The 20,409-nt window shown below is 42.1% G+C and overlaps 2 protein-coding genes across 2 annotated transcripts; both read right to left on the reverse strand.

Moving 5' to 3' along the window:
- Window positions 1–393: 393 nt before the first annotated feature.
- Window positions 394–18,326, reverse strand: hoxa3a (homeobox A3a). The gene is made up of 4 exons (XM_079288005.1): window positions 18,205–18,326; window positions 8,288–8,348; window positions 3,937–4,513; window positions 394–1,391 (listed from the first exon to the last, which is right to left on the reverse strand). The coding sequence occupies exons 3-4, from the start codon at window positions 4,394–4,396 to the stop codon at window positions 607–609; spliced, it is 1,245 nt and encodes a 414-aa protein (XP_079144131.1). The 5' UTR covers window positions 4,397–4,513; window positions 8,288–8,348; window positions 18,205–18,326; the 3' UTR covers window positions 394–606.
- On the reverse strand, window positions 15,519–16,793 carry hoxa4a (homeobox A4a; the record flags this gene model as incomplete). Its single annotated transcript, XM_079288161.1, has 2 exons — window positions 15,519–15,850; window positions 16,376–16,793. The coding sequence occupies 2 exons, from the start codon at window positions 16,791–16,793 to the stop codon at window positions 15,519–15,521; spliced, it is 750 nt and encodes a 249-aa protein (XP_079144287.1).
- Window positions 18,327–20,409: the final 2,083 nt, after the last annotated feature.

Raw genomic sequence — 20,409 nt, forward strand, 5'->3', positions numbered from 1 at the left:
CACAAAGATCGCAGAGGTGTCAAATAATACTAAAGGACTCTTATCTTAACATCAAACTAAAATAAATAACATTAAAAAGTCCGATAGAACAACACAAGCAAGGGATGCGGCGTGTGAGCTCATGTCCCTTGTTTTTGAAAATGTATTTCCCTCTTGAAGGATCCTTTCACAAGTGCAACAAAATGCAAAACACAATTCTTCAACTGCGGATAAATAAAAGACGGACAAATTCACATTCAAATGAATAACATATGTTCATAATACCCTGTTTGAGTTTCGCTTTTAAAACAAGTTTAAAAAAAAGATTAAATAGGCCTATGCTTATACTGTGCCCCCCCCTCCCTCCCTCCCTCCCTCCCTCCCTCCTCCCACTCTAGACGTCCTACAGCTCAGATAAAGGTCTTTGTGAGACAATGAAACGAGCAAATAGAGAAAAATTCAAGCAAGTCGTGATTATTTATCCTACGCTACTTCACACATCAAACTATAGAGAACATAAACAAAGGCTGAGAGAAGGTGGAAGCCGTGAGGAGGCGCAGAAACAAAGCAGTAATGTGTCTGGAGGTGGATAAGACAATGGGCGGAGTGATCCGGGCAACGCCACCGCTACAGATGCGTCAGTTTGGGCGCTTCCTGGATTCTTCCCTGAGAGTAGTGCGACGTTAGGTCTGTGTACGTCGGTGTCGGATCACACACTCCGTGATGCTGACTGTTGCCCATTGTGATTGCTCCATTGTAGTCCATATTTGCGGACGGCGGGTGTTGGAGGTGGTTTAGACCGAAAACGGAGGTCCCAGAATTGGGCATTGAGTCGATGTAACCTCCGCCGACATAAACGGGGCTGCCCTGCATGTGAGTCCCGTAGTTGCCATTGCCTTGGAGAGGATGCGCGTCATACTCGGGCGTGGCCGAGTCGGTCCCGGGATACCTCTTCTGGGAGGGTGGGCAGTTGTTGAGGGAGCTGTTCAAAGGAGGGGGGTATGACGTGGCCATAGCGTATGCATTTTGATGAGGTTTATTGTAAGACGTCGGCGACTGGGATTCATAAGGTACACTGTTGACTAGAGAATGCATAGAGTTGAGGTATCCTCCACCACCACCGGAGACCGGACCCACGGGACTCCGAGGGGACTGCCCACCAGGGGAAGGCATCATTCCGACACCTTTCTGATCTTTCTTGTATTTCATTCTGCGGTTCTGGAACCAGATTTTGATCTGTCTCTCAGTGAGGTTGAGCAGGTTGGCCATTTCCACCCTCCGGGGTCTGCAAAGGTACCGGTTAAAGTGGAACTCCTTCTCCAGCTCCACTAGCTGGGCGCTGGTGTAAGCTGTCCGGGCCCTCTTCGAAGCTGCTGACCCTGGAGGACTCTTGTCTCCGGGGCAACTCTCCACTGTCAGGGAGGAGGAGAGGAGGGTGACAATCAGTAATCCATTACAGAGGGGAGGGGGGGGAGAGAGAGAGAGAGAGAGGTTGAGAAGGGTAGAGAGGCAGATACAGGAGAGTGAGAGTAAAATCGTCTGACAACACGCACACAGCTGATAACAGAACTTTCAACCATCAGGAGGGGGTAGTTTAGATAAATACGCCCTGCTCCACAACTTAAATAGGGGTGTTATCATCAACTTTTTTTTCTTCCTCCTTACCTGCGAGTGAGAATGTGTGCACATTTTGATAAACCCACTGCAGAGCACAAGGGTTATCAAGAGGGCTCCATAAGACAATTAACAACCAGTGTATGGCCACTGTGTCTGTGTACGCTACACTAGACAAAATGTAACTGGAGAACATAGGTAAATATTTGATATGGAATCAGGTAACCTTAGACTTCTAAAACAGTTTGACCCTCCTCTTCCTCCGTAGTCACAAAGGAACACAAGCGTAATGCAAACACAAGCATTATGTATTCCTTAGGGTATATAAACCACTGATAAGCCTCCCCCTAAGAAGCTGCAGCTCGGCTGCAGAATAGCAAGGTGTTGGTCTACTTGCCGCTGTGGCATGCGGCCAACACTTAATACATTTCACTACCTGTCGTCTAAACGTGGAGCAAAAGGAATGCAGCATGACATAACATGTAGCTATTAGGTTATAGAGATGAAAGAGACGTTAACATAAGGAATACTCGTGTATGTATGGCATCGTTATCAATTGTGATAACGATTGTTATTGTATGATACGTGACTTCATATTCAAAGGATAGTTAACTAAGACTGATTTCGGAAATTTGTGTTAAGTGCAGGATTAATGTTATCTGTCATGGCGTGCGTGCGTAAAAGGCTTTTCATCAACGTTAGCCCCTCAATGTGATGTTAAAATAATGAAACCCGTCACCAAACACACTGCTTTACATTTTAAACTCTTACAGCAGAAAAATACATAACTTAATTTGATAACTGTCCATTTGTTACAAAAAGGGAAGGCCATGGGAAGGTAAGATTCACTGACACTTTTAGATTGGTGGTGTTTATTGGCATATAATCAAACACAAATCCTCTCCCTGACCCAACAAGGTTTCCCCCAATTAAATAGCAGAATCGGACCAGTGTAGGTGCAATTGTTTTCATAAATTGTAGCACTTTTACCAGTTGATGAAAAAATGATAATAAAACATCTTCTCAACACAATAAAGGGCACCATACTTCTTAACATTGTAGCTTATACTGTAGACGACTGCCTACAACGTCATTAGAAAGTTACCCACGTCATTTATAGAAAGGTCATACGATGATGAGCGTCTCTGAATTTTTTAGTACCTTACGCAAGTAAACATCTTAAACACAAATTCCTTACTGTGATTCACCGAGGTTTCCTCTAATCAAACAGCAGGATCACATGTTAACACGTCAACATGCTGTTAAAACTAATGGAAAACATTCCCAAAACAAAAAAATCGAATAATTAAAAGGCGCCATTTTCCTTACATTTTCAAAATGCATTGTATGAAACTTACCCATTTAATTTACAACAAAGGAGGTCTAAGTTGAGTTTATACAAATAAAGACCCCAAACTCCCCAACCTGACCCAGTAAGTTTTCCTGTCATCAAAACAGCAGGATCTGGCTTGCTTAAGTGCGTAAAAAATGGCGAAATGCACATGAATCAAAATGGAGCCACAGAACTGATTTTTTTCTGTTGAATAAATCTGCACCTGAATTGAAATAGTGCCCACTGTATTTACAAAATAACAAGGTCATGGGAAGATGAGCGTCTCTGAATTTTTAGTTTGGCTCTATAAATAAACACTCGGAACACAACCCCCCACTCGGACCCACCGAGTTTTCCTCTCGTCAAAACAGCAGGACAAACTGAAACAACTGTTGTGCGTGTTTGTTTGTTGTCTCAGGAACATTGTGTGATCAGTGGATGATGTTTACAGTAAGGACGGGTCAGCTGCAGGGCACAGGGACAACAAATGGTGGACTCTACTTCCAATGTTCAGGCACATCATTCTTCTACAGTCTATAGCCTTATCGTGTATTTATAGTATATCTTTTTTGGGGTATAATTTTGGAGAATTTCCAAGAAGATACAGGATACAACATATACTCTGACTGTATGAAAGAGGTGTTCATTAAAACTCTGTGGTAATTTTTGGCTGTAGTTCCTGAATAACTTAAGGTTGCAGGGGGAACAAAATATATGCATATAATTCAATATAATACCACCAACAAGTGACTTGAAAATGATAGAGTATAATTAACACCTCTCTTACACTCAGAAAACACTGAACATCTGACCCCTCACAAGGACATTGTCCATTTGCCGGTTGCCCCCTCTCTCCTCTCCCCACCTTACCTTTCATTTGAGAAAACTTTATTTAATTTATACCAGATCGAGTCACCCCTATGTATTATGTCCTCCCTCAACAAATGTATGTAACTTTCTGGTCAGAGTTATGTGTGTGTCAGCAGCAGCAGTGTTTAGGTTGAAAGTACCTGAACTGGAGCTACTGGTGGGTTTCTGCTTCGTGTTCTGGCGGGATTCCTTCATCCAGGGGAAGATCTGTTTGCGAGTAGTAGAGGTCGGGGAGCCGTTCTTGGCACTGGGCTGGTTGGACCCGTTGCTTGTGTTTTGGCTGATAGCACCGGGGGATTGTGAGGGAGGGGGTGGGCCTGACACGGGCACCTGTGGTTGATTGCTTTCGGGATGAACCTTGGACTGCGCCGCCTGAATGGCTGTGGTCCTGTCGCAGCTCTCCGCCATCTCCCCCGGCTTCTGCAGAGCCACGGAGCCGTCAGGAGACTGCAGGGAGCAGGCAGGTCGATGGTACTCACTTTCCACATGAGAGGCCCGGGGATATTGGACCTGATTGGCATCATAACTGAAGCCATTTGCGCTTTGATATGGGTAGCCACTGTAAATTGCGGAGCTGTCGTAGTAGGTTGCCTTTTGCATCTCGCCGTTTCCCAATATTTATTTCAGAAACTGACAGGGTCTTGACACCCGTGTAGAATAACATTGGCACCCCGTGGTCACGTGACGCCTCTCCGACAATGGCCTCCTCGGGTGAACCTAGGGTTACAAGACGCACTGTGAGGAGAAGAAATGGTGGCGATCCATCTTACTTTTCAATACAGGCCTGACACTGGAGACTATGGAAGCAAGATAGGGCCAACAGTTCTGTAGACTATTACCGTTTACCTTATGGCTTACACAGGGCACAAAGGCACGCACTAACCTTGTATTACCATCTGTGCCAAACCACATCAAAACAAACCTTTCCAAAAGCATTTCAGATTGCCAAATACATTTTAGGACCTAACAATAAACTGCATGCCATTTTAAACTTCTGAGTTAATTAACAATGAAAGTGAATACAGAGTTGCAGAACACCTTTTACAGAAAATGCTGTAAGTAAAAAGTGTGCTGTTGGGAAATCTTATTAGCGGGTAACCACACAGGGAAATAATATCTCTGATATATTGTTATTTAGCCAACAGGGCCGTCGACATAATGTATGATACAGAAATGAATGCATTCCATGTGGCCAATAAACTTTTAACACATTTTAGTTTTTCACTGTGATTTAACAAAACAATCGTCCTTCAGAAAACAGGATCTGAATGCGCTGTGCTTCCCCGGCCACCTGGCGCAATGCATAAACAACCGCATTCTCTTTCTTTTCTTTCTTTTCTTTGCATGATGCAAGATACATGGAAGGAGCACGAGGAACCGGAAAAACTGGGCGAGCCTCCGTGCATCTCCATGACCACGGTGTGAACTTTTCCTTGCAGGCCCATAATAATGGCTGCTGTCGGTACTGTGTGCACGGCGGCCCGTCGCGGTGATATATGGGGGTCAGTGAGCCGGGACGGCCTGCTCAGAATGAGTGGCCCGGTGCGCAGCCAAGCCCGGTACTCAGGCGGACAGAAACCCGGCATGGTACAGGTAGAGCCTGCTGCTAAACCACCATAATTCACGCAGGTAACCATGGGGATCTTTCTCTAAAAGAGTATTGGGGAAACTATAAACCATAATAGAAACAGATCCAACGGTCATCATGGGGAAATATTTTATCATGTCACATTACTAATGAAATAGCGAAATATTTGATTTGGACTTCCGATGTTTTAACCATTGCCATTTGAAATAAAGTGAAATGCATGATAATAATAAAATGTAATAATAATCGCATTAACAACAACAATAATAATGTGCTGCAATACTTTTAAATAAAAGTGAATCATTTTCATTAGGCCCATAAATATAAAATGAAACCCGCCCGATTCATATTTGGTTGTGAAATTATGCAGTTCCTTTGTCTGGACTCTAGATTTAACAATTGCAGTCGATCCAATCAAGAAAGCCGATAATTTGGACTCTAAATGTAATAAATAATAACTCAATAAAATCCAAAGAAATTGATTGCAAGCCTCACTTCTAATTTTCACTGCTGAAACTAATAGGCTGGTATTATGTGGCTGATAGTAAATGTGATCCCAACATTAACGATGTTATAGGCTGTAATAAAAACTTCCTGATTTCAATCCATAGGTGTAGCCCACATAGTCCCGGAGCAAACATAACAAGAATGCATTTTCATAAAATGAACGCAAAGAACTGAAAGGAAAATGTCGGCAAACTCTGGGTTTGTGCAGCCGTATAAAGCAAATTAGTATAAAATGAACCCCGAGCTTGTCCTCAATGTAGTTGAACCGCAGAGTGAAAGAAGGTGTCTTCGCTGATCTGCACGCACGATGAACTGGAGAAGATATCAGAAAGCTTTGTGGTCTATATCTCCAGGCGAGCCATTGCGATAGTCATAAAAGAGAGAAAGAGAGACAAATGACAGACTTTCTGCGCAGCCCTCTGCTCCACGTTAGAGAAATCTGGCTGCCTGACTGTGTGTGTGTGTGTGTGAACTCTTCCTGAACCGAGATCTAAGTCATACGGTGATAAATCACCGCGCGACACACAAACTCCGCCATTTACAACCGAGGGAGCCTATTTCTGGCCTGCTTACCTTATCCTCTGACGACGAATGCAGAGCACCAGGCGATATTTTCTCATTCAGTGACGAAATCGATCAAAGCAGTAATCCAGAGAAAAGTTTAAAGGCAGGGCTGGCTGTGTGAAGCAGCAGCAGCAGAGTGCGCCCTGCCATGCACCAGGCATTAGCAGCCACAACAAAAAAGGGAAGAGCCAAGAGAACCCCCTTTCCTTTTCCCCTTTTCTTTCCCCCCCCCCTACTCGACGTGGATGGGTAAACCGAGATTACGAAAGCAGACGTGAGCGATCGGGTCAGCGAGATAAGAGATATCTGGCCTCAAGATTGAACGTATCGTCATGCTTTAGAGCAATGGCCAGGGCTTCATAGCAACATTAAACTCAGCCAAGGCTATGCCAGACGATGTGATCCTTCACCAGTACCATGCAGACACCAGTGAACTGCCCCGAACCAGAGCGTCACCATAGACAAAAAAAATTATGCAAATAAGTAGCGCTTTGGAAAGCCAGTTCAAATCAAGTGGCTGACTCTCCTCCTCCCCCAACCAAATGAGGTGTGTATCTATAAATAAATAAAAAAATCTTTACAAATATAATGGAAGTCCATCCCTAAAGTGTTTTAAATATTTGTATTATTATTTACTCCACGTCATGGTGGAATTATTATCCCAGTGAAGATGTTGGGGAGAGGGGAGAATACAAAGGAATAATCAGCCGCTGACCATGCTGCATTTCCATTTCCACGGGACATAAAGGGCTTCTATCCGCAGCTTGATCATTAACCCGCATTTTTGCATATAGTCTTCAATCTTTAAGCGCAAGGGACGCGCAATTTGTTTTCATTCCAGCGCTGGTATTCCACTGCCTGCGTGGCTTCTTATATGAAGAAGTATTAGTTTAAGATTAGGAAGCACAGCAACTTCAGATCAAAGCCGTGTTCGAAGTATGTCACGGGGGAAAACCCCACCGGGAGCAGGGTGTGAAAAATGGGAAGAAGGTTCATCACCAAAAGGCAAGAGCGGAGGACATGCAGCGAGGAAGAGGGGAGAAGAGAGTCGGCAGCTGGGGGAATCCCTCTGCAGGGTAATGCTTCTCTTTTGCAGCCAAAGAAAGAATGGAAGAAATAGATGTGTGTCCTCTCAGCTTCGTTGGGCGGTAAACACGTTCAGAGCTGCAGCTTCTTTGCTGGCTTCAGGCTCTGAGACAAAATCCAATGACAATTAAAATTAGGTATAGAACACACGGACGGCGTGGGAGACTGAGTGGGACAAAAATTCACGCGTGAGGACTTTTTTTTAGCCAACTCGGCTTTTTTCTTTTTGAAACCAGAGTCACATTGTATAATTATTTGCTTCTTTGTGTTTTGATAAAATGCTGATTCGTCTCTCTCTTTAGTTTAGCCCTGAGCTGAGGGTGAAATGTCATGAAGTGGTGGTCGTATAGTATACGCACAATATGGCGTAAAACAATGTGGGAGACAAAAAAAAGCTGAAATGTTGATGAAAGAAAATCCGTTTTTAAAACTTGAGTGCAGTAATATCAGCTACAAGCAGATGGCTTTCACTGAAAGTAGTTTTTGAAAGGAGGCACCGCTTCAAGAGCTGCGATTCCCCTCGTCACTTTTATCGTGACAAATTACACCACAAAGACAAGTGGAAGAGAAGGAATTATTGCTCTCGGGCTGGTCGTATTGCTGCTAGGAGGAAATGTACAAGCCATAGGCTGCTTCTCTATTCCTGCAAGTGCTTTGGTGGGCGTGTGTGGTACTTATTAGAAATTGAATAAGGATATCACCATCAAGCATTCATAACACAAATCAATAAAGATATATGGACTTACCGAAAGCAGTTCAAGGTGTCTCGGAGACCGTGCGATGGCCTGAATTTACTTTGCTGGATTTCTGCATGGAGGAATAAACATTTTCAATTTCTGAGAAGATAATACAACCTTTCAACGTGTTCTGGAAAATATATTAGTGCGATATTAATTTTTTATGGTCAGACAGTTTGATTATAAATACGTCTATTGTTGGTATACGTAATTGTTTTGGCCTATTCTTTTTAAAAGGCGCAGAATGAAACATCTCGAAAACAGGCTAACCCCAATTTCGTCAAATTCGATGCAAGCATTTTCAAGGTAATTATTTGGGTAAGATTTTAGATTTAGCAGCAGGCTCCAAGTCTTTGTGTGAAGGTATACCCTCACAGCTAAGGGAGAGCATTAATATCTTCATTCTTTTTTTACACAACAAAATATCAAACAAAATATATGTATCAGTAGCAAACAAAAGAACGTAAAAACAATAGACAAAATGCATAAATATATATATATATATAAGAGCCAGAATGCCATCATCAGACAAAAATAACATTACAACCAAATATTGCTCCCCATCAGTGTAATATCACTAATAATATAAAATGGGACAGTGCAAATAACGTGTTTGTAGTTTCCCTGCTGGCCGGTAAGCATTTTCTCCACAAACGGATCGAATAGTCATTAGCTCTCGCGCACCATCTTCCCCAAGTCCCTGCGCCCATAAATCAAGAAAGGAGCGCCGTGACCTCAGCACGGCCGCGCGATCCTGGATGGCACTCCGTCTTCCATTATATCCTCGTTTCCCTGGCGGAGCGACACAACCTCACCGCTTTCCCCCTACTTTTTATGTAAATGTTCTTGATGTATCATTTACGCACAAAACCCCACGTAAAGACGAGATGTTTTGTTTTATAGGACTGGTTGCACCTTGAAGCAGCCGCACGCTCTGCTTGGGGTCTTTTCTTGGAAGCCAATATTTAAATGGCCGCTTTATTTACAAACTGTTGTATGGGCCCCTTCATCCAAATGGCCGATTTTACTATTAAAAATATGAATACATCAAAAATAATTCAGTCTGTCTTACTCAAGTTTACATGGCAACTAATAATGGCTTCAATATAATGCTTAAGTTAGGAAGCATAACATGGAACAATGCCTATATCTTCATGGCCCACACAAAACCTTAAATCGTCACCTATATATATTGTGTGCACAATCTGAAGGTCTGTTTACGTTTCATTCGATTAGCTGTGATGAATCGGAGATATTAACAGACAAATTGATATCGGTAGCTTCTTGGTACCTGTCTACATTGTCTCGCCCTGCAGAAACCCTGGACCCCTATTTTACTGACCTCTGCCTCGCGCAGCAATAACTCACGACAGTAATGAACAATCGGCGGAAATACCTCAAAATAAAATCCATCCTCCCAAAGCTCGGTTTCTGACTCTGTCCGCGTGGAAAAACATATCCGTCGGTGACAGCAGTATAATACATCCACAAACCCGGGATCCTCTCTCTTTCAGTTTTTGTCGCTCTTTTCTTTTTCTCAGCTCGAAAAACAAACTATAAAGCCCGGACTCCCCTCACGGAAAGTGGGGGTAACCCGCATATAATCAGCATCATATGGCCAGACCGGGGCTCCGGTTTTCTTCCCTGTGCCATAACATCGCGCATGTATTATGCGCCCCACTCACGTGACGCAACGTCAACTTAAATCCCTTTTATTTGAGCCCGTGAATCATTAATGGAGGCAGTCATTGCCCCTGAGGAGAAACGGATCAGTTCGGAGGGAGAAAAAAAAAGAGGGGTATGTGACACTGCAATGTATCTGGCAGAGGAGCAAGTCTCTCGCAGAGAAGCAGCTTTTCCACGTGTCGCCCATTCAGATGGAAAGACCGTTCTGTCAGTTTTAAAGTGCCATATATTTGGTGCCTGTTAGCGGCTGAAAGAGCTACGGCTGCCTGTATTATGCAGAGTGTCAAGTGCAGCCAGCTCTGCTCTGAGTCAGGCTAAAAACCAGAATGTCTTGCACTGCAGCGTGACAATTCGCACGATGTGAGATGAAGAGGGCTTTCCAAATACTATTTAAGAGTGGCATAATGTCCAGCATACGTCTACTCATTTCTCTTTACAACACAGCTCGGGCTGTGGAGAGCTTTACTCAATATCGCCCCCCTCGTCCACAGTCGCATGGTTTGCTTGTAGTGCCTAAGTCAGCATTTGGTTCTCCATCAGCGAAAGGCTGCATGCGTTTGGCCAAACGAAAAAATGTCACACATTTACCTGTCCTAAATAGGGAGGGTGTCCTGGTGGTCGTGAGGGATGTGTGTCAGTCAGCAGTGAGCGGAAAGTGGAGGTGAGGTAACCAAAGAGAGGCTGCTCGACCCCGCTGTTCAGTACATGGACCCTCGTTTGACCTTAATGCACCTACCCGTCTCCTTTGACCAACTGAATGGTGTTAGAAATTACAGATTTTTTTGCAAAGGATGAGTTTAAGTATGTTGTAAGGGGGAGGGGTTGGGTGAAAAAGTGCCGTCTAAGACATAATCCTGCTGTTTGCCAAAACCACCATAATATAAACCAATTCCTATCTATGTGAGATGGTAGATACCCTGTTAAATGCCAAAAGTCCTATCCCGGAAGAGATTCTCGTTTGGCGCTTGTTTTCCGTCAACACCGAGCAGCGGGCGTGGAAAAATCCCACCACAACGATTAATCATTCGGGGCGGACATAGACAGCATCCCACTCCCACACCAGCCTTTGTCTTCTCAAACTACAACTTGAGCGGTAAACTTTTAAAGACAAGAACGGAAGCAGACCAGCTCTTATTAATTCACCTTCAGCACTTCAACAACTGAAGAAAAGAGGAGGATTAACAATGACCAGGACTAGAAAAGAGGTTTTACGCACAGGTTTTAGACGCATGAGGATTTTTGTTTTGTTACACAGTCTGTAATGTGTTATGTTCTCTCTCTCTGTTCTTGCAAATACAGATGTGGAGCTGTCACTGTAGGATTATATGGCTGGACATGACCGTGCTCTGGAAGCTAATCCCACTTTGGCTTTCGACACAGCACCTGAACTTTTCCCTGACCCGGGCAGAGGCATAGAGAGTCGAGTGGGAAGTTATTTTGGGTACAAAAACAAGGAGAAGATGGAAACCAATTAAAGGCCCGCGGCTGGTATCCTACTTTTTTATTTTTTGTTGCACTTTTTCTAGACCTGCCCTTTGCTCAAAAGTAGTAGATGATTGATTATGTCTTAAATCTGAACTGTTTTTGCATAAAACAAATGTTTCAGAGTTATTTACACAAATCAGGGCTCCTTATCACTGTCAGCAAAGAGGAGTTAGAGGCGCAGACCTCTGGATGTTGGCCAGACGGCGGTCCATATCTCCACACAATGTTGACACTCAGACCTCTTAACAGACAGGCTTGGGTTACCTACACTCAGGCGAAGATAACTCTTTCGGCGAGGTTTACGTCGGCCAACATTAAGGCTAATGCGAAATTCAACGCCTTAAGCAGACTTGGAGACATCTCTCATGCACGGATGCAGACGAACTAAGACAACGTAATTGTTTGCGTAGAGGTGGTTGCAATAAAATAATTTTCATGCTGAACTTACTGGCTCTTCATGACTGAAAATGAAAATGTTCCGAATATAATAAGATATAATAACATCGTCTCACGGCAGTTCGTGAAATAGTCACGGAATGAAATATGTTGCATAGGCTTTTAGTGAATTGCTGTCCGTTACATTTTGGAGGTATTTGCAAAATACGTATCATTATTATTATTATTATTATTATTATTATTATTATTATTATTAGCATTGTCACATAGGTAATTTGTCAATGTTTAATCTGTGTCTAAATTGCCTATTGTGTTCACTCATTGAAAGGCTCTTGCAGACAACAGAAGCCCTTTGTATTGTTGCTGTTGTTGAAATACACTTACTCGCATCTTTAAATTCAATAGTGGAATTATAGATTGATAGATTGATAACAATCATAACAATTACAAACAGAAACGTTGCCAATTCAAAATTCATACAAACAACCACCAAGTTTTGTTCCATCTTTGGTGTTTTTGAGGTAAACTTTGCAAGCATATAATTGCAGGCTGATGCTTCATTTCGCTACTATTCACGTCAATTTTTTTGTGATTTTGCCCAATAAAGTTCCAGCTGCACCCACAGCATTACCTCTGCAATCAAATGTGTACCAATTTATTTAAAAAATGTTTTTTATAAAACACTTGTTGGCGAAGTGATTATTACATTTCATCAACCTAATTTGTCGTGGTTTGAAGATTTAAGAAACTGTGGGAAAGTGGACTTGGTGTCCTGTATCATATTTCCGATAGGTTCAAGTCTTTAAACGTTTAAGCACAAACACATACACATATTATGTAATAAATGTATTTGTTTAAGTCAATAAACATGTTTTGCTGTCAAATTGAGAAATTAAATTAGTTGAGCTTAATAATGAATTGGAATATTAGCAAGCTCAGAAACTCTAAAGTAACGTACAGCTGGAAATAAAGAAATTATATTACAATATACATGAATATTAACCAGAAAATCATGAAGCAAACTCCACTTCTGCTATATTCATACTGTCCTTTAACACCTCCTTAAATGAGGAAAAAACAGCCAGATCTACTCACAAGTCATCGCGGTCTGTGTCCAGCGGACAGTTTTCTGTGACTGTCAGATGAGAAGAGATCTGACTCGCACCCTGCAGAGCATCACTTCAAATGAAAATAAGGCAGATTTTCAGATCTATTTCTGACCCCGGGGCATTCATTATTCAATAAGTCACGTGAAAGAGCGAATTAAAATTGCAGTACATTGGAAGTGACCTCTATTCGCGAATCAAATGACTTGAAATCTTGTAATTTAACTCGTTGGACTTCTTGGAGTCTGCGCAAAATCGGTGCCAATCAGCCTCAACGCCATCTTCTGCACAGCTTCTGCAGCAAGTGCTACACAGAGGGCTGGGTAGTATATGCTGAGAGGGTTTTTACATTTCTGCAGGATAATTTGTCTTATACAGACACAAATGTTGAGTGAAAGATGAAACAAAAACTGTGTCAATAACTATAAAACCGTTTTTGTGTGAATTTGGACAATTAATCTGTCACTCTGTGCCTTTTTTTCTGTGGGAATTTTGGTGAGTTCAGTGTTATCTAATTCACTATTAAATGCATTGCTGACCCATCCATTGTGCTATTATTGGCATATATATTGGTTATATATAAACCATAAGTGCCAAAACATATTGAATATTTTTGCACAATGCCAGCATGTTTCAGTTCATATCTGCCCTCTCTGAACGACCTGACGGTGTTTCTGTGATATATTACAGAAGAGCTGTCTTTAAGAATAATTTTGGGGAAATCTATGGCTCAGTTTCACACCTAAACACCGTTTTGGTTTCCACGCTGTCTCTGGGTAAATCGTAAATGTGAAGAAGAAGCCCGTGGAGGTCTTAGCACTGATGTATGGTCTGAACATTGTGTGTGTTGAAAGGTCAGGGGTCAGAAGAAGTGCTCTGAGCTGGTGATTGGCCAGAGCCGGCCGTGTCCCCGGGTTGAACTCTCTATTGTTTGAATGTATCAGGTAGTGACCAACACTCACACTGGTGCACTGAGGTTGGCTGCGATCTCCTTATAATGGCAAGAGAGAACAATATGTGTGTCCGGATACATTTAACACACTGGTTTGATTCCCGTATCAGTAGTAAAGCCTGCAAATCTCAAGCAGCTGATAGCTGCCTCCTAAACCGCAACCACATGTCATATTTACCCACCAAAATCCGCATGACATTCTGGCACATTTCGAATTATAATTCCAGTCAGTGAGGATTGAAAGACATAATGGAGTCAGCCAAAAATACTTTTAACGCCATGTTTTGAATATGGAAATACTTTTTGTGAGACATAGTTCCTTCACAACAGGTTACACATATTAAACACCTGAAATGTTGGATCTGTTACCATTTCTGTAAATATTATAGAAGAGAAACTGCGCAGCTTTGTGCAATAATTAACAAGTGAATCGTCTCTGCAAATAACGTATAAATTAACCGAATTGAATTTGATTATATTTAGACAAAGTTAATAGTTAAATATTATTAAAGTGTGGTGCAGTAAACTATCCAATGTTCGGTCACAATTGTACGCATGCAATTTTACGCACACTATCATAATTATACGCATTCATCTCCAAACACTGGATAACTGATTAAAATGCTTTATGAATGACAGTTTTTTTTCATTCCACGTCCATGCACTGTCAGTAAAGCAAACGACATGGAAGTAAAGTCTTCGAATTTGAAAGTGTAATCCCCAAATTATAAATATATTTTTTTTAAAGAAGTAAATCTGGCATGTTATTACGCACGGCTTCAAAAAATACATATTTCGCAAAAGCCAAGTGAGTATTTGCAATTACATAATATCCAAAACAAAGTCAACCTTATAAGTGAAGTACATATTTATTTCACAGGGACAGACTGAGCCTACACTACATCACAAAGGTCATTACTGAGACAACAGATACAAATATTCACAGTTTAGAACACAGCACAACATGGGACGGACTAGCACGAATAAACCTAGACCTTACAACACCAACAAACATAATTTTTACGTGACGAAATGCTTCTCTTGTTGTGCCTTCATTATGATTTGCCTATGTACATTAAATGTGAACGTCACCATGGACTACATTCAACAGTAAACCAACCGACTCAAACACACAAACTACACTGTTACTCTGACTGATGCCATACCTCTAAACAGCCATCTAGAGTCTCGCTAAATATATTTCAAGTATATTAGAGCTTTCCATGAGAAATAATAATAAAAAACAATACTCAAAGAAAAGATAGAAAAATGAGTTAAAACGTTCTTTTAACTCACTCAATTGTAACTGTAATGATACATTTTGATCCATACGTTTGAATGTGCCTTATCCTTCTTTCATAATAATAAACAAATATATAAACACTTCAGTTGCCATCGTGGCAATTAAAGGTGAATTTCAAGCTTATATGAAGAGGGCGAGGACCACCGGAGAGGAGAAAGGGTACAAAGGACGTGATAGGGGCCCAATGGCAGAGGCAAGGTGAAATAGATAACACCATGTGTAAAATACTGAGAATCGGTCCATAAATTCCACTTGTGATATTTGCCATCTCAGTCTGGATTGGGTTTTTGTGGGATGGGGTTCATTCAGGCACTATAGACCTGCAGTGCACGGCGTGGGGACAAGCTGCTGGCCTGTTTTGATCTGCTGCTGCTGCTGGGCCCCCGAGGCTGAGGACGAGGCCGAGGTGGAAGAGCGGATCTTGGTGTTAGGAAGCTTGTGCTCTTTCTTCCACTTCATCCTCCGGTTCTGAAACCAGATCTTGACCTGGCGCTCTGACAGACACATGGTGTGCGCAATCTCCACCCGCCTGCGCCGGGTCAGGTACCGGTTGAAATGGAACTCTTTCTCCAGCTCCAGAGCCTGCTGGCGGGTGTAGGCAGTGCGGGACCTCTTGGGCACTCCTCCAGTGTAATTGGGATTGACTGGAGGGGGGAAAAGCCATACACAGGCATGCAAGCAGGTGTTACATCCAGGCTGATATAGCGTTTATTCCAAACCAGTAAAGTTCCTCCAACGGACATATTAAATGGTTGAAAAATTCTATAATATTTCTGGGTTTGGTGGAAAATCACAGCCACTCTGTTTGTTTCACTGTCTGCCTTGTTTCAGTTTACGGACATTAATGTGGAGATGCCGAGTGTACAAGCACTCGCATCCAGGGACATATCAAGCTTAGAAATGATTAACAAACAGCGGGGTTGGATATTACAGTTTGGCTCGGCTCCAGTGGTGGAGGTAGTTTGGGTTAAAAAGCAACAAAAGCACATGGCCCCGACAGACGAACACAGGCAATAAAATTTACGAGGGTCCTTAATTACCGACCCTGCTGCTCGATAGTCGTAAATTGCTGTTGTAAGGGCTGCTACTAGTGCTGCCTCAATGGGCTTGCGTGTGTTCCAGTGGTTGTTTCTCAGTGGTTCTGCTATTTAGCCGTAGCGATAACTCACCGTTGTTAACGTGGACCTTTTTCATCCAAGGATAGACCACCGGCTCCTTGCCCTTCGCTACACCGGGATATACCTCACCAGCGAGGCTGCAGTCTTTGCTCGCATTTGCCCCTGCGCCACCATCTGGGGCTGCGGTAACGCGAGGACCGTGGCTCTGTGGAACCGGTTGCGGCTGTTCGTGATGTCCTTCGCCGAAATCCTCGAGTCCGGTGGCGGGAACGTTGCCGTAATCGTACCCCGTTTCTGTATAGTTTGACCTCGGATAGGATTGCTCGTCGTGATGGGGGAAGCCCGTATCTTTTGACCGCTCGTAGTAATCACCAGGGTTGGGGATGTATCCGCTCTGCTGATATTCGTCGCATGGAGGAAAGGAAGGCTCGATATAGTTGGAGTTTATCAAGTAGGAACTCATGGTCATTAATTTGTGAAGTGCAACAATACTAATTTTTATCGCGCTGTCGTTTTTCTGATCTCCACAAAACCCTCCTACTCCCTGTCAAATGTACAAAGTTGCCTGGTCACGTGCGAAGCGCCACCAATCACTGCGCATCCTGTGGGCATCATGTAAACAGGAACCAATGGAAAGCATGGCATTGGTACCACCAACATTGCTTGGACTGGCTTACGTTGATGTGTTCCTTATTAAATCACAGTATATAAAGCAAAACCAATCAACTAACTTGTTTACTGCATGGGGCCAAACTTATGTGGGTGAGGCTTTCCTCCATGTGATAAAATCCACCTCCTGCGTAACAGAAAGTGGATATGAAATCCAAGCCCTGACAAAATAAAGGTTAACACAAACAAAGGACAATTTCTAACAGCTAGTGTCGTGAATATCGGTTGTTGGAGTTGAAAACGTGTTGAGTCATAATAAAGAGACAAACAGGGAAACAAAAGCACGCCAACACAACAGTGCAAACTGTGATGTTGTATCGCTTATTCAAATGATCGCAAAATATAACAATGCACAAGCGTCCTGCAAGCACTGACGAGCCGCTGCTCTGCGGACATACAAGCCTGCCTATAACTATGACATGTGCATCAGTGAAACCCGGTGATACTCGCTTATGACACGCTTAAAAACAAGAGAAAACACGCATCGCTCACGTTGCAGACCACCGTAAATCCAAAAGGCTCCTTTTTCTTCATTCCATGTACATGTGAAAACGGTTGTTTTAAGCAATTGGCCAGGACATAACAATCATTTCAAGCTGTTTCTGCTTTGTGTTTGTACCACGTGCAAGTTATCTGGCTCTGATCGCACGGCTATCGCGTATCATCAGTTCTGCTGTGTTAACTGCCATTGAAAGGAAATCCAAACACCGGACAAACAATTACAGTGGTCGTACCTTTCTTTACAGCCACATACCAAACAAAGCGTGACATTTTCATCCAACATAGACCATCTACAGTACATGCCATAATTTCTCTCTACAGCACAGATAATCTCTTATCCAATAAAATTGTCCAAATCTGATTGAATTTGGAAATTGTTTAAACCTTTCCAAGGAACAATTTCCCAACATTTCAAAACAAATATGCAGCATCTTAACATGACTTTCCTGTGCGTTCTGCACCACCACTTTACTGTAAACAACCACGGCTAAGGTAATAACATTGCCCTGTATTCACTAAAATATTTGAAGAGAGAGGATACAAAAAGTTTAAACGGGCAAAACTGCCAGGGTTAAATAATTATAGCAATAATAATACGAGCAGCAAATGTAATTACTGCAGGGAAACTTCCATGGATAAAAATTGATTGAACATCATCAATAATTTTGAAACTGCATATTTCCAAGGTAAAAAATATTAAAGTATCTGACCGTGCTCCTCGACATCAGCCATCAAGTCCAGGTCCTGTTTCCTCCCCATGTCCGAGGTGGCACACTGTATATGTGCCCCTTGGAGATGCAGCAGCTCTTCACAAAGCGGATCCACACTGTCCACTCAACAAGGCCTCTGCATGGAGAAACAAGAGGCCAAACTTTGGAAATATTGAAAGCTTTCTTTTCTCTCCTTTTTTTCCTGCACCCCCCCCCCCACCCCCCTATTCCATTCGCTCCTCTCTAAACAGAGATAACTTCTGCCTGACCCCAAAGTGACACCGTTTCCATTTTGTTTCTGATTAATCTTTCCCATTGACACTCTTTGTTAAACAACAAGGCGTGCCCTTTTTCCAAAGAGGCGACATTTTCATATCTGTTAGACGCAGTGACCTGGGGTTCACCCCGGACTTGGACTTCAGTTTTGCAGGGTCTGTTCAGCCCTCGGGAGTTGGCGGAGCACTTAGCTTGGGTCAGCACCCTGGAAGGTTACCAAAGGATTGTTTGAATGTGCAAAAGACTTCAAACTATCGAGAAAAGCACACGTAAAACTATGTGTTAGAATATGTGGAATAGGGGATCTTGCAACTGAAGAAATCTGCTGCAGATGGTCTGATATAATATTTGATTAAAAAAATTCACAGTGCAGATGTCCGTCACTAAACCTCTCGTTTTTTTTGATGCAGAGGACTTAACAGGTAAATTATTTTTCCCCCTACAGCAACCAGAGGCAGGCCACAAATTCTCCTCTTCAAAAGTGCCTTTTTTTGTAGCACACTGTTGCTGTAAGCCAGAGCTGCTACTAACAGGCTTTCTCGCACCTAACTCATTGTACATGGCAGCTGATGTACTTCTCGCCATATATCCACTGTATCCATATGGCCAAGAGACTACCTGAGAGGTAATATGTCAACATAATGTCAGCGGTAAGATGACTTCACCTCATATCTAAATTTACATTCTGCTGCCATTCTATTACATGTAGTCTACTGTATAAATATGGACCAGATCAGCTTGTCTATTATCCACTTACTCGGATTTTACAGGTCATTCTTCTTGTTTTTGCTATATGGAGTATTTTTTTCTTTGTTTCACTGGTGAATGACTTGATTAAAACATAATCATGATTCAAGAGTCCGGTTCAGTGCTACAAAAGAAGTATTTTAATAACGGTGCTGGTAATGTTATCTAGTCCAGGCCTGCAAGGTGCTGCTGTATATTTGAATGCAATAAAGCATCGGGAAATCTCTCGAACAATGCAGCATGCACAAAACATAATAGGACATCATAAAAATCATCAAATTGGCCACTGGAGTAAAAGGAAGCAATTGGAAGCTATGTTAAAAATATCTTACACAATGTAAGTCATTTTCCACTAAATTGAAACACCTATTATTAAGAGATCTTTATTTTAGGACTGAATAATAACAGCCAGATCACGGTGTTCCCTTTCAGAGCATATACTGTGAGGTGACGGTCTATTTAGCCAATATACATCAAGCTGACACTTTACTGTAAATTTAGATTATCAGAGAAGTGCTGTAACGATAGTGACAGATTGCAGATGGCTCTCACAAGGTCTCTTGTCTATACGGAGCCCTGACGGCGGGATAAAAAATCCTCTCTGCATTCAAGATGTGCCTAGGATTCGGTCCAGAAAACACCTTTTATGCCTTAATGGAAATATTTTGATATAGGTATACACTGGCAATACAATAGCTTTCTTTTATACAGTATGTCACGTGTGATTGTCCTCACCACTTCACATCAAGGATTGGCAAGAAAACGAGCCTTCACAATAACTATGGCTTTGGCTGCAGTTTTAATACAGGCTTACAGCTTGCAAACTTTGATTGGACAGAAACATAGTGACTTTCAAGCCTTCACCGGTGGTTAAAGAGACGAACAAAAGCAGCCCCATCCTTTAGAAAATGCATGGTCAACTTCTTTATTCCTCTAAGTTAAGAGCTGCATGTTGTAATTAAACATATTGAGACAGAATATTTCAGAGAAGGGCGACACTATGTTTCAAAAACTGAAGTAAGTTGTAGACGTATTACAAATATATATATATATATATATATATATATATATATATATATATATATATATATATATATATATATATATATATATATATATATATATATATATATATATATATATAATAGGTTGGAGTGTACACTTTAAGGTAAGTTAAAGATC

This window comes from Melanostigma gelatinosum (assembly GCF_949748355.1).
Source record: "Melanostigma gelatinosum genome assembly, chromosome: 17".
NCBI lineage: Eukaryota > Metazoa > Chordata > Actinopteri > Perciformes > Zoarcidae > Melanostigma > Melanostigma gelatinosum.

Coding starts and splice junctions, on each gene's coding strand:
- hoxa3a (XM_079288005.1), bottom strand. CDS start 4,396: ATGCAAAAGGCAACCTACTACGACAGCTCCGCAATTTACAGTGGCTAC. Junction 1,392..3,936: donor CACCAGTAGCTCCAGTTCAG/GTACTTTCAACC, acceptor CCTCCCTGACAG/TGGAGAGTTGCCCCGGAGAC.